Below are 14769 nucleotides of genomic sequence, written 5' to 3'. Positions count from 1 at the left end.
AGCTTCAAATAAAATAGCAGGGAAGACAATATCTTTAAATGATCAAAAAAACCCCATGATTTGGACATGAAACCAAGGCTGGTAACACACAACTTCAAAGTAGGAACAGATCCAATACTGTACTTTGTAGACTCAGCTAACCGCTAAGATTGCAGCTTTAGAGACGTCCTTCCTTCTTACACACCTCTAGCTTCATTTTACTTCCTACCCTCAGCATTAGGAATCCTTCTTACTCCACAGCAAGTTGCAGCACTGACCTGAAGAAAAATCCGACTGCGTAAATCAGCTGGCTAACCCAATTAGCTGGGCAGAGCGGAAAAAACAAACAAGGCAAGGCTGCCCCTGCTGCTGGAACTACCATCCCTGGCTGCTTTTGTCACACTCACTAGGGCTAATTTAAGGGTAAAACTGCAGAAGCTAGCTCCTTGTTTGCTCTTCTGCCCTCTCTCACTGCTCCTCTAGTTTTCTCTCATTTCTTCTGTATTTTCTTTCTGGTTTTCACCCAGAAGGCTTTTTTTCCCATGCAGTAGTTCTGATAACTGTCAGACCAATCATTTTCAATGATTTATTTTTGCTAGTTAGAGTACCCTGCAAATAGTCCTGCGATGATATTTACTTCTGAAATCTTCTAAGCTGGTTCTAAAATATTCATGAGAGAGATGAACATGGGAAACAGTCACAGAAACACCATGCATAGACGAGAGTCACATTCTTTTTCTCTAATCATTCAACATACTGCTGGCAAAATCAGTCTTGCACTTATCTGCTGCAATGTGCACCATTAACTTGAGAATGCTGGGACAGGACTATTTGTTAAATAATAGACACATCGAATAGTGCCATCATGCCTCTTGCAGTACATTTTTCTTCATGCCAAAGTACCCTGAAAAGCATAATTTAAAGACACAAAACCAGACAACAGGAATTCTTTTACATGATTTTGTGCACTCATTCCTATTGCTCATAAATACTGGATTACTAGAGAATTTTTATTTGATAAAAGGATGATGATGTAAGGAGGGCATTGTTTAAGTATATTACAGGTTATGAGTACTAGAAATACAACACTAAAAAGATCAAATTCAGCTAAATCTAGGAATGTTTACATGATCCAAACAAAAAGATTAAATAAGTGTTTTAATTTATACCCTTCAAAAATTGTAAGCAGATTTGAAAGTAAAGGAAATTGAAAAGTAAGCAGATAAAAATTACTAGGAAATGTAGCAGAAATTAACAGAAATTGCTTCTGAGATAGATCTATGCCTCCACACCTCACAAGAGGTTCCAAGTATCTACACTGTTACATGAAGGATAGACAACCTGTTTGAATGTTGAACAGAAACAATTTTTAAGACAAATTTTAGAGCTAATTTCTGAGAAAACCATTAATTCATTTATTTATGTTTGATGGTTCAAAACGACCAGGTCAATATAAATCCCATTATAACAATATTACCACCCATAAAAACACTACTACCGTGAATCCAGAAATTGCACAGTGCATTGAGAGCCAAAGCGGATCACTTAGATTAAAATGTGGGATCCCTTGATGTTCATCACAAACACTCAGGCTGGATATAAGGAAGAAATTTTTTCCAATGTGAGTGGCAAAACACAGGAACAGGTTGCCCAGAGAGGTGGCAGATTCCCCATTCCCTGGAAACATTCAAGGTCAGGTTGGACAGAACCTTGAGCAACCTGATCTAGTTGAAGGTGTCCCTTCCTATTGTAGGGGTGTTGGACTAGTTGACCATTCAACGTCCTTTCCAACCTAAACTATTTTATTATTCTATGGTTCTGTGATCACAAAAGTTATTAATATCACAAACTTGGTGGTTTATGATAAAGTAATAAGTCCCTGGTGCTGACATATTGGCATTACTCAGAAGTATTATCTATTCTGGTATCACTGAGAGCAAATGATTTGGAAGATACCCGTTCTTCCAGTATTTTCAAAGAAAACAGGTACTCCTGTTTCTTGTTAAAAATGGACTACCTAATCAGTGCCAAAAAAAGTGACTAAAAAAAAAAGAGTAACAAAATTATGTAATCAGTGCCAAAAAAAGTGACTAAAAAAAAGAGTAACAAAATTATAATACAGACGATAAAAGAACAAACATTAGACAGAAGAAAGGCTAGGAATACAGTAGAGAAGAACTTGAAATGACACTAAAATTAAAATTTTAATGATGTATACCTCTAATGAACAGAATAAGAACCATTTAACTTTTATTCTTCTAGAAAGAACAGCAAGCTGTATAGTTCCGCACGAACAATAGAAAGAATTTTACTTCCACTTGTTTCTGAGTAAGACACTTTTAGACATGTACACACACACCTCAGCAGGGCAAGCACACGAATTTGTTTTCTTTCTAAATGCAGAGTGTTTGTTTTGACAAATAATTCTCCTCAAATTCAGTTAGAATACCCAAATAATTCAATTCCGAAAATATATCTCCAGGGATATAGAATTAATTGCCAAATTTTAGAATTCTTTGCTTCAAGACTATTCATTGTAGTATGCTGCTCAGTAAAAACATTTTCCAGATTAAATTTAAGCAAGTAAAATACTTAAAATATCTGTTGAGTTCTGGCAGACTCTTATCAAAGGAATTCAATAACTGTTTGATTTACACACCAAAGCTTTGATAATGTAACAATATGAGAAAAAAAAATCAAAACAGTCCAGTAGTTATCATTTCCCATTTCAGGTAAAAAGACGAAAGAAAAAAACAATACCCACAGTAGCATATTCTTCCATTCCTCTATTGCTTGATCTCTTAGAAAAGCAGGAGAATCAGCACCACTACCAGAAACTCCAATTAAGAAAGTTGCTACAAATTTTGTAAATGTTTCAAGTCAAGGAACCATTCCGAACTTGGTTTGAGACTCAGTTTCTACTGGTTTACTTCATTTTTTCTGATTTTAAGACAAAAGATACCTCTCTGATAACAGTCCTACCAGTCTAGCTACCCACTCATAAGCTTGTTGATAACCAGCACCAGGTATCGTGTGAATGTTATTCAGGTCAGAATCACACGAATGATTCAGTGTTATTTAATTCAGATAATATTAAAAGGCTTATTGTGAAATGCCAATGGTAGTGAAAAAAAAGAAAAAGGTAGATTAAAAAGAAAAGTGCACAAACAGGATAAAAATAAGTCCTAAGAACACAAAAGTAACCACACTTAATCAGACCAGAGGTCTTCTTAGTCCAGTATCCCATTACTGACAATGACTAAAAGCCTGTTTCTGAGGTAAAGTGTAAGTACTAAGTAAAATATTTGATATTTAAGACCCACCCTCCAAGGATTTTCAGATTTGTCCTATGAAATGTGAGTTAATTAATTCAAATTCAGTAACACATTTCTGTTATTCACTAACATATTAATTTTTCAAGAAATGGTAAATATACACTTTCCACACATTTTTTGCAATGGAAGTCGGCATCTCTGTAACAAACTTCAATGTTCTTAGAAGTTAAAAGTGAGTTCTTAGAAGTTAAAAGTAAGAAATGAAGAGATAAGAAAAAAATATTTTACTCAAATAGTATGATAAAAAATAAGGAAGTAAAATAGAAATGTTTAGTGTTTCTGTTTTTTCTAAAAAGATGAAAAATCTGGAGTCCTCAGCAAAGACATTCAAAATAAATATCTCACCTCATATGCATATCCCAAGGAAGAAAACTGACTCCTTATGTAGCCAAGTTTGTAGACAACTACAAAGACTAAGCAGCGGAGAAATTCCAAAGTTCCTGCTTTGGGTCTAGAAACACAAAGAATCTCGGATTAATGTCCAATCTTTTCTTCTTTGTTAATTCAATGAAAAAGAGAATGCAGAATTAGTCTGTGATGTCCTGCACTTATACCAAGTCATCTTTCTTAACCTTATATTTATGTTTTTATAGTATACCCCTTATATGGACTTACAGCACTGAATTTGCAGGGGGTGAGACTACACATACAAACTACACATGAGCTCACACAAATGTGGCTGTGCATATAGCTGCTGTCTTTTGGTGTCAAAAATGGCAACAGCAAAATTCTGAAAACTGCCACATAAGTAGTTCAGAACCTTTTCACTGGTCAATTTCTGCAATATTTTTACTAGTTTACATTATGAACAACCTGAGTTATCCACATCTCTGGCATATTGCCAGATTTTTACCTACTCTGAAATAAACTGTTCAGTCCATACCAGTGAAAGGTATTCCTTCCTGAAAATACAGTGAAGTGTGTACCGGAACTGGCACCTTAATCTCAAAGGAAGCTTCTATTCAACATTTCTTCTCTGACAAGGCAAATAGCTTCTCTGTAAGAAACTGCTATTTTCTCTTCTGTAGCGTCACAGTGCCCTTATCATAGAATCACAGAATCATAGAATGGCCTGAGCTGGAAGGGACCTTAGAGATCATTTTAATCCAGCCTCCCTGCCACCAGGGACACCACCTGTTGACTAGATCAGGCAACACATGGGGACCGAACAGGAATCAAACCCGTGACCTTAGCGTTGTTAGCGCCACGCTCAACTGACTGAGCTAACCGGCCCTGGACTGCTTCCTTAGTGTATGTCCCACTGGGTGGCGTATGCAAGATCCAATTTGATTTGAATCTATACCAACTAGATTTAGTCTTAAGTCTACACCATCCTTCACATGATTTTGAGTCTACTCTGAGCTACACTGTGTGCCTTCCACATACCATCACTGTATGTGACACCCACAGCATGGTGCACCAGGCTGACACAGCCGGACCTGAACAGCCTGCCAGTGTCCCAGACCCCGAGATGTGGACCCAACCAATCCAAGCACAGAGGGTGACATGAATAGCCCATCCCATCATTTCTGTGCAAGGGATGATATAGATATAGTCGCTAACTGCTATGGGAACACTCCTGGGTTTAAGTGCTGGAGAGTCGTGTTATTTGCCAGTCAACAGACAGCAATGTATGCATCTGAGTGCATCTATATTTCTTTATCAATATAATTTCTGACACACTTGAGATTTCCATATAACGATTAATGATGTGTAATGAGAGAAGAAAAGAAGAAAAGAAGAAAAGCATCTTTTGTATCTTACCTGTTCTCCATAAGTAGTCCAAAAGCAGTCAGGGACAGAATGATAAAGCCAATTCTCAGAAGAATAGTTCCCTGTGATAATGTCTGTTAGAAAGTAGCCAAAGAATTCATTTAGAGTAATTTAATGAAGAAAAAATGAATTTTAAAACAGTAGCTTCAAATTCCTCAGTCAGTGAAGCTGGTGTCTGCTTTTAAAATACTTTGTTACTTTAGATTTTACAACAAAAATACCTGCTGCAGATAGCTCAGTTATCTGGAGTAACCATCTTCACTGTTGTTTCCTAAATAATTATTTTCAAAACAATTTTTAAGTTATTCCCTTCTGCACTATGTGTTTTCCCAGAGTTACTAGATTCCATTATGCCTTTACCAAAGAGGAAATAAAATTTTTTTTAGACAAAAATTCCAGCAGCTCTGTTGGTTTTCTTCATCTTATATTACCAGGTCTTTACAACAGCCATTTACAAATCCCAATGGATGCCAAAACTACTACACTGGTAATAATAAGAACTCACATTACATAACAACATGACCATATTTAAGATGAAATAAAATTAACGTTGTCCCTTCATGACAACTTGACACTTGGTTCCAGATTCTTCAACTCATACTATTAACTTCAACGACACTTAAAACTCTTCTAAATATTAACATGTGTGTGAGTACTTGGATGAATAGCAGCATGAGGATTTATGTCCTTAAATTTTACGTTGGAATGATAGAAACAAAACTCAGGAAAACAGAAATTATTTTCATTGTAAAGTTTGCATTTTTTTCATTTATAGAATATTTTCTTGTATCCTGCACAGCTGTCTTTAAAAATCAAATATTTAATCAGTTTTCTTGTTCCCTCCCTGACTTTCTTTCAAATATTAGTTTTGAAAAGTCTTTGTTTTTTCATTTAAAACCAACAAAAAAATCCAAAACAAAAGTAGTGGATCTGGCTGAGTTATAGGAATCCTTTCTGGTTTCAATAGCAACAAGGTTTATGAACAGCATCTTGCACTTCAAGATTGCAAGCACTGGAAAAATAAAAATCTACGAATGTGTGCCCTGATTTCAATAAATCCCACTCAGTGGCATGCCCACGTTCCTTCGGTGGTGGCCCCTACCCCTCGAAGAGATCTAAGGTAAGTATCTGTGAGCGTGGGAGGCCACCGGAGGATATTCTCAAGTTTTACAGCTGTGTGAACTTACAGTGCCCATATTTGCAAAACACATCAAACCACACACCCTGGCTGGGTAGGTTTCTGTTGTTTTACTGTAGAATCACAAGCACCTACTTAGATAGCCTTAACAAACAGCTATGAAACGAAGAAAAAACAATCCCAGCAATGAGTGAGCTAAATGGCAGCCTCGCCAGTTTACAAGCCAGAACACACTGCTCAAAAGTTGTACCTGCCAAGCCACTGTTGTGCAGATTTACACCAGGATAGATCTAACTCACTCCTGCATTGCTAAGTATCCAGTCTGTTCCATCCCTCCTTACAGTAAACGCACAACACCTCAGACTGATGATAACCACCATCATCTACTTACATACAGCCCTTGACAAAGGGTATTCTTCACAGTTTTCTTATGCTCTTACCCTGAGCATGAGTCCATCACAGGAGAGAGGATACTGAGGTAGATATTGAACCCTGGACGCAGTCATGTGTTGAGACTCTTGCTTAAGTCAAGAAAGCAAAAAATGCTCCCATGGGCTTATAATCCTTTATCAAGTTTTGTATCACTTGTAATACATTTGCAAATTCCAGGCATAAGTTTCAAAATTTGCCCAAAAAAGACTGAATTGAGGCTGCCCTTTTTGAAAATCTGAAAATCCCACAGCTGTCCTAAGTTTAAAAGACTTTCTGACATAAAGCAATTTGAAGTGACAAAATTTTTGGTCTGTTTTTTTATAAAAATCAGGTACAGACTCTACTTAATGTTAGTAAAATGAGTAGTTCTTAAACTGCTCATCTAGCCACAGCAACTTTAACTCCCACTTCAGCTTCCTCTGGAAACTGGGTCATACAAAAATCCAAGAAGTGAGCAAAAAAACCCCAACGGTTTGGCACAAGCATAAGGCAACTCACCCATAAATTTCTTAGAAATGCTTTGATATGTTTTTCAATGATTGTTATTTGTCAAATAGAGTTTGCAGGGAACTAGGACTGTAAGATCTTTTTTCCTTAGAGATTGTCCTCAATCTTAGTCCTTCTGGACAGGTGGGATTGATTTTGCTTTGAGTTTCCAGAACAATGCATAACCTTCTACAGAAGTAATAGGGAAAAAGTGGTACCCACAGTGGTAGGCAAAAGGAATGTAAGGTTCTGTACTTCCTCTAGGCAGGAAAGAGAACTAAACATCAAATCCAAATTTCAAGTATGTCCTATAATTGCTACATCACAATATAGGGCTAAAATCACACTTCATGGAAAAAAGAATGAATCTGCAATGACTTTGAGACAACAAATGTTAATATTTATCTCCAGGAAAGATCCAGCAGTACCTGCTATGAAGGAATATGGGTGTCTCCGATTTCCAGTTCAAAATAGCTGCATGATTCCTCACTTTTCTGCCTTCTCAGTGTTTCCAAGCTGGCTAGCATTAGACAATCAGTACAAACTCCTAGGTTCCCTTGTGATTACAGTTCCAGAAAGTTGAGCTGCTGATTCATTCTACCTTCCTTTAGATACTTTACCGTGCTCCCTAAAAACCTGTTAATAACCTAAGCTCTCTCTGTAATCAGTGGAGAGCGAGCACTTTCTGCAGGATTCAATTTGTTGCCATTTAATAGACTGCAAGTCCAGAGGCTAAATTTGGTCCGCACGCTAAGAGTTGGATTTGAGTAGATGACGGAAACAATTCGCCAAAGGAGACACTTTTGAGCCCTGTTTTAGTAGTGTTTTCTCTCATAGCATTTATCTTTTTTTTCTTTGATTGAAGATATATTTTACTAGAAGAGTAGGAAAAATATAAAAATTACTCTTTTAGAGTTAACATTTTCAGGAAACGTAAAATAATTATAAGCTTGATATTAGAGACACTGTAATATTGTAATTGAGAGTGCAGCTTTCTCTCCACAAAGAAAGGAATGAATACAAGAATTTGGAGTGTGACTCTGCAAACTTCTCTTACACTTCTTCTCTAAGACAAGCAAAACTGGAGACTGGAGTTATCATTTGGCTCTCCACATTTATCTAACCACAGAAAAAGAAAGCATACATTAAGAACTTGAAAGGAAATTAATAAATTGTAGTTCATCTTTAAACATGAATCTCCAGAAAAAAAAAAACAAAATGAGAATAGAAACGCACTTCAATCATAGAATTACAGACCCATACAATGGTCTGAGTTGGAAGGGACCTTAAAGATCTTCTAGTTCCAACGCCCCTGCCATGAGCAGGTTGCTTGAAGCTCCATCCAGCACAGCCTTTAACAGTTCCAGGGAGGGGGTTTCCACAACCTCTAATGTATATTAGTAATTTAGAAGAACTGAAGTGACCTTATAATTTAGGAAAACCAAACCCAAATATAAACAAGCCTTTGTCTTTAAATGGTCAAAATGCTATATGAGGTTCTTTAGCATAATAACTACTTGAGCCAGATGTGATCATATTTTACAGATTCTGTTTTTCTCCTACCACAACTTTTTGAACGCTAACTGTTTCTAAAACTTCTTAAGGTCTAATACCATCTGTGGCCCAGAACGTGAAGGACTGCAGGTGCTACTGTACAACCTGCAGATCACAGTTAATGGCAAATGGGCACTATCATTAGAGTCACACAAACATATGGCACTGTAACGCCCGAGTACAGTATTGCAGCATTCCACTTCCCAAGTCTTCAGCTTTCTGGAGTGATGGTGAGGCATAAAGCCTTACGGAGAACCACCACAGCAGAACGGGTAAGTTACCCCTCACCGTAGACACATGTACCACAGTCACATACAGAATTCCCTTACCTGTGCTCCTAGTCAAGGACTACCAAGAAATTTGTGGTGAAATACATCACGCTGCCATTTAGGAATAACAGCTTTAAAAAAAAATCAGTGATGCAGCACAAATTTTAGCATTATAATTTGTTTCCATAACTTTCTTTTTACAGCTCCAGTGGTATCGTTACATGCTGCCTTATTTCTTTTATTTATTTTCGAACATGTATCACCCCGTGAAGTGGATGCTGGAGCTGAGGCATCCATTTTCTAGGCATTACTCTACCAAAATCAACAAAATAGTCAGTGGGTTATATCACTAAAGTAAACATCATATATTAAATCTACACACTGCAAGTCGCAGTGTGAAAAGAATGTGCCTTTTACACCTTCGTTAGCGCTAGCATCCTCGTTTCACTTAAACATAATATGCATGGATGTAGATATAAAATAAATGAGTATTTATATACTGGAGTATTTGTATAAACAGAGAAGGCTATGGGACCACAGCAGGTTCCCCAATTACAAGTCAGCCACAACTTTGCAATGTGGTTATTGGCTGCAATCAAACAGAAGAAAATATTTCTGTTGGATTTTGATCTCATTGAAAGCTTTAAAAATATCTTGGAGCTTTAAAAAAAAAAAGGGGGGGGGGTCATAGATTTTAGGAAGAAGTTTACATGGCTTTGAAATCAAGAGAATGCCACAGTCTGGTTATTATTTTATGGTTGTTTAATAATGAAAAAGTATTTCATTTAAATGAATGAGATATGTTATTCAAAATCTTTAGAGTAACATTGAAATATTCTAAATTGACTTTATCTTTCAAAGAACTTAGATTGTTTTATTCCTTTTGAGGAATAAGACGGATGCATTTTCTCATCCAGATGTGTTCAGTGTTCCAAAAGAACTGCTAGGAATGATGTGAGCACGTTTCATAAGCTAACAGACGCCCCACTGTCATATATCAGACACTTTTGACATTCAAATGAAGAATGCTAATAAAATGCTCTGTAATTTGTATTCCTCGTTGTCCTTGTCTGTATGAGTTAATTTCAATTTAGAATTCCTAAAAAAAATTATAAATTCTGAGCAATATACCACACAGAGTACTGAATGGTTATATTATTTGTGCTCTCAGCTTTCAAGAGATCTATCTTATCCCTTACTACTTTTCATCTCACTGAAAATACTCACACATTCATGGCATTATAAGCACAGTAAATGTTACAGTATCTATCAACAATTAAAAAAAGACACTGCAAAATGTGTTTAAGGTACACTTCATTTTGATTTATGTGATACACGCAGCTCTGGAGCTATGAGGCTTGTGCTTTGAATGTACTGCAGTTTACACTCCTAGCACTCTCTCTGGGACTGATCCAAATCCCATTTCTTCATGAGCTTTGGATCAGAACTAGTTGTGCAGAGCTCAAAAGTCATTTTTATTCTCTGGATATAGTGCAGATCACTATATAGAAAATAAACACTGTACGCTCTCTCCTGTGGAAAACACATATTTGTTCCTTCTTGTTTTGCTCTCTTCACAAGTTAAATGTAGGTCATTCAGCCTGAAGGTATATGGTTGCTCTTTACGAATAGAGAAATTTAACACTTCTACAGGGCGTGAGACCAAACACTGAGCAACTGTAATCACTTGAGAAATGTAATAGCTATGTGCTGTGTCTTACGGCTATTATGAAATGGAACTTATACCTAAAAATGAGGAAAACAGTTAGCTTTCTCCATTTATGGAGCTATGCCACAGTTATGACATAATTCATAGCCAGACAGAAAGTTCCAGTTGTATCCATAGACATTTCATAACTCAGTGTAGTGGAAAACTGATATTGAAGAAAGATTTTTGCCAAGTAAAGTTATTCATACACAAGCTTCCTTCTCCTGACAGCTTCCCCACTGTACTGCAGAGTGATGCTGGAACTCTGCCTTGGGACCAGCAGTTTCTACACCCACACTGAAGGTTTATGTCCTGAGATGAGGTGCCTCTAGTCCCCTGTGCTCTCCTTCTTATCCTTACTACCTTATTACCCTGCAGTTTTGTGCAGATAATTTTCTAGTTGTTTTTTCTACAATAAGTTCAAAAATGGTGGAGCTTCAAGATGTTTCCTCCATACGAGAATTTAATTATTATCTGGGCCTTGGGTGCATTTTTCGTCTTCCCTTATTGCTTATTCTTAAACAGCTGTGGTTATCAGCAGAGAAAACAATTTGGACCATCCACTTTTCCTCTCAGGACCAGAAAAAAAGGCAAAAAGAGAAATTAATAAAATACGAAAAAAATCATGAGCAGACTCCTTGCGCTTTGCTGCTAAAAGCAACAGCAACAAAGTAAACAAAGAACACAAAATAAAACCCCAACCAAATGAAATCCCCGTAGTTTGATCCCTATGCAAATACGAGTTGCTTCTGGTATGTAGGAATCTAGAAGCCTACCCAGAAAATCTTGCAGAGGCTTTTCTCAATTTGGGAACACTGGCAATCACGTATGCTGTATACCTTGTATACACTGGAGGTATTTTTCCCTACCTTTGGCTTAATTCCTTGTCCTCAGAAATTACTTAGAACAGACAAAGCCTCAGATGGCTTAGCAATCTCTGAATCCCCTGCAGATGCAGTGTGACCCTTTAGAGGTGAACACTATGTGTAGAATAAGTTAATATTAATCAGAAGAGTATGCCTGAAGTACCTTTTATATTATTGTGGAAATGCTACATAAAATACTGATTCTTTAAAGTCTTCTCAAAAATTGCATCATTCCATTGGTCGAACAGCCTTGAAATGGCTTTTGCAATCCTCTGGAATCCTTAATGGATGACCATGGGCACATATGCAAAAGACACTTAGAATCATAGAATTGTCAGGGTTGGAAGGGACCTTAAAGCTCATCTGGTTCCAACCCCCCTGCCATGGGCAGGGACATCCCCCGCTAGATCAGGCTGCCCAGAGCCCCATCCAGCCTGGCCTTAAAAACTCCCTCTCTGGGCAACTTGTCCAAGTGTCCAACCACCCTTCTGGAGAAGAAATTCTTCTTATCTTAATTTCTAGACACCTTATTTCAGCAGAGGACAAAGAAGCCAGGGGCCCCTGGGCAGCCTGAGAGCAGACCGGTGGCAAGGCAGGTGGCACAAACACACCGATAGGATTGCTCTGTAACCAAGAAACTCTTAGAAAGGGTTTAACAAGGTGGCTGAAGGGGATTTTATCATACCAATAGACTTCTTTGGTGTTTTGGTAGGTATTTGACTGAGTTGTGGGGATATTAGATGGGTTACAATTACACTTTATGACTAGAGGATTCTAACTTTGGTAAAGTAGAAAGAATTGTCAAGGAAGAAGGAATGAAAAATAGGTTGGAAGGGGTCAAGCCATGGAAGCAGTTAATGTCTCACTTCTTGAAGGTGGAGATGGCCTCGCAGTTCACCGTCAGAGACTGCCAGTCATCCATGGAGGAACCACATCGCATTACCAGTGAGAGCCTGATCCTCAAATGTGAGGTGGCAAATGTCTGCCTCTCCTTGCTGTATTTCTACCAATGCTGCTGTACCTTCAGTATTGGAAGAAGGATTTGCCCTGAGTCTATGCTCCTAAACTCATGCTGACACCAAACTGCCCACCTGCAAGCACCACAGGACTTTTGCAATCTTCCTTCTAAAGCTTGGGCATTATTGGCATCTAACTTTGACATCTTAAAACCTATGTAGTGTCAAGTCTGAGATACATTTTTCCTCTCATGACGTCCTAAAAACTGAAACAGATCTGCCTTCTACAGAACATTTATTACTTTTTCATTGCTTAATTTAAGCATATCAATCTGTAAGTAATTAATAGAATTATTAAATATTGTTTAATAAACCATATCAAACGTTGTATTTTAATATTACAAAAAACAGTTTTAAAAAAATTTATTTTTTTCATAAAGATAGCAATTACTTACAGTCACGGTACCAAGAAGCTCGGTATAAAAGTCCACTATTACAGCAAAATGTACAACTGCATAGCAATTAACATAAGCTGGTACACTTGGATTGAAGGGAACTTCTTTTCCAGTGATCTGTATAAAGGAAAACAGATAATAACCTTCAACAGTGACGTGCTCCAGCCTGTTATTCCTTAGTATTCTTTATATTCACAAACATAAAAAAGATTAAGAGACAGAGATAATTGCACAAAGATAATCTACTGTCTAATTTATGTACTAGCTAGTATGAGACAGAGGTTGACTGTATGTGTGTGTGCGTGCGTACGTTTACAGCTAAAAGAAAAGGAGAAATCTCTTTAGGAAATGAATAATGAAAAGATAAATTTAAAAATACTTTTCTTCCCTTCAAATAAAAATGAAAAAAACCAGCTAAAACGTTCATTTCCTTCAGTTTCTCCTCTGATTTCATCTTCCCTTATGCTTTATGACTGCTAATTTGCTAATTTAAAATAGCATGTGTAGACTTTTTAACATTGATCCAGTAGCATTAAGAGGTCCAAGTAAATTACACAAAACTGAAAGCCTGTGCATGTTCTATTTACCACTGGGATTTCCTCAGGAAGGCCAAGTCTAGGTTTGCCTGGTCCCCAGCCTGGCCCTTTGAATATGACAGAAAGCTTATTGCAGAATCCAGGTGTGGCCCAAAACGTGTTCCAAATATGAGCCAAGGGACGCAACTGAAAAAAAAAAAGAAAAAGAGCAAGTAATTTTTCACTGTTAGTAAAATGAAATTTAATAAAACATTGTATTTTATTCTTTTTCAGTTCTCAAGTAAATGATTTTTCAAAGTCTGTGAAGAGAATAAATTCGGAAAAGACAAAGACAGTCAAAAGTTCGGAAAAACTGACCGACATAGGCAGGAGTCATATCAAGCCCTTGGTTTATAGTGAGGATTGCAATGACTTCTGCCCAAAGGAAAACTGGTCTCTCCTATAATCAATCCAGAGTGTTTAAAGGTATATTGTATAGTTATATTTATGGTGGTTTTGAACTAGAATTTGGTTACCGGGGCCTTGACATGACATACTCTCGGTAACCAAATTACTTAGTGTCTGACTAGAATGGATATAACCGCACGGGCTGTGGCCATCCCTCCAGCTCCCAGCCCAGCTCAGCCCCTGTGGGTAGAATTTCTCATTCTTGGAGATGCCTCCTAGGGTGAACGGTCATCAAAAGCAAAGGGGACTTCAATACTCCTCAGTCTCTGAGGTTTTTACAAAGAATTTTTATCCAGCTTAACTGAAGCCTGGAACAATAAATCTAAGAATCACCACACTGAGTACTTTTTTCTTTCTTTTCCTTTTTTAATTGAAAAATCACCTATATTCAACCTATTCTGGAGGTTTTGTTGAGACCATGATGGCTGCTATATAATGCTGTCAACACAAATCATTCTGGACTACCTTGAACAATAAATATGCAGAAAAGATAAAAAGTAAAGTTATTACACCATGAGATTATATTTGAAATAGCAATACTTAGAGAAGAAAAAACAGACAAAATACATATTTTTTTCTGTGCTTCATTGCATATTGCTCTGCATATGGCAAAATCAATGTCATTCAGTTCAAAACCTCTTTCATTACCACTGTAAACAGTTCGTAATTTTACTGTATTTCATTTTCATGATGACTACAAGCTCTGCATATTCTCAGTGTTGTGAGTAGAAATAATTGTTTTGTAATGAAACACTGAAGAAGTTACAGATAATCTAGCTGACTGTGCAGCAACTCAAGGATGGCCTCAACTGTGCCTCAAGGGAGTTTCTTTTGA

The 14769-nt window shown here is 37.1% G+C and overlaps 1 protein-coding gene across 1 annotated transcript in view; it reads right to left on the bottom strand.

Moving 5' to 3' along the window:
• Window positions 1–3659: 3659 nt before the first annotated feature.
• AGMO (alkylglycerol monooxygenase) overlaps window positions 3660–14769 on the bottom strand; it is a gene marked incomplete at both ends in the record, with an annotated part of 107069 nt that continues 95959 nt past the window's right edge. Inside the window, 4 exons of the mRNA XM_009869935.1 lie at window positions 3660–3765; window positions 5079–5161; window positions 12952–13068; window positions 13539–13673. Of these exons, the coding sequence (XP_009868237.1) occupies window positions 3660–3765; window positions 5079–5161; window positions 12952–13068; window positions 13539–13673 (441 nt within the window). The remainder of the gene's footprint in view (window positions 3766–5078; window positions 5162–12951; window positions 13069–13538; window positions 13674–14769) is intronic.

This window comes from Apaloderma vittatum, unplaced genomic scaffold (assembly GCF_000703405.1).
Source record: "Apaloderma vittatum isolate BGI_N311 unplaced genomic scaffold, ASM70340v1 scaffold5105, whole genome shotgun sequence".
Classification (NCBI taxonomy): domain Eukaryota; kingdom Metazoa; phylum Chordata; class Aves; order Trogoniformes; family Trogonidae; genus Apaloderma; species Apaloderma vittatum.
This window is presented reverse-complemented; position numbering and strand designations above follow the sequence as displayed.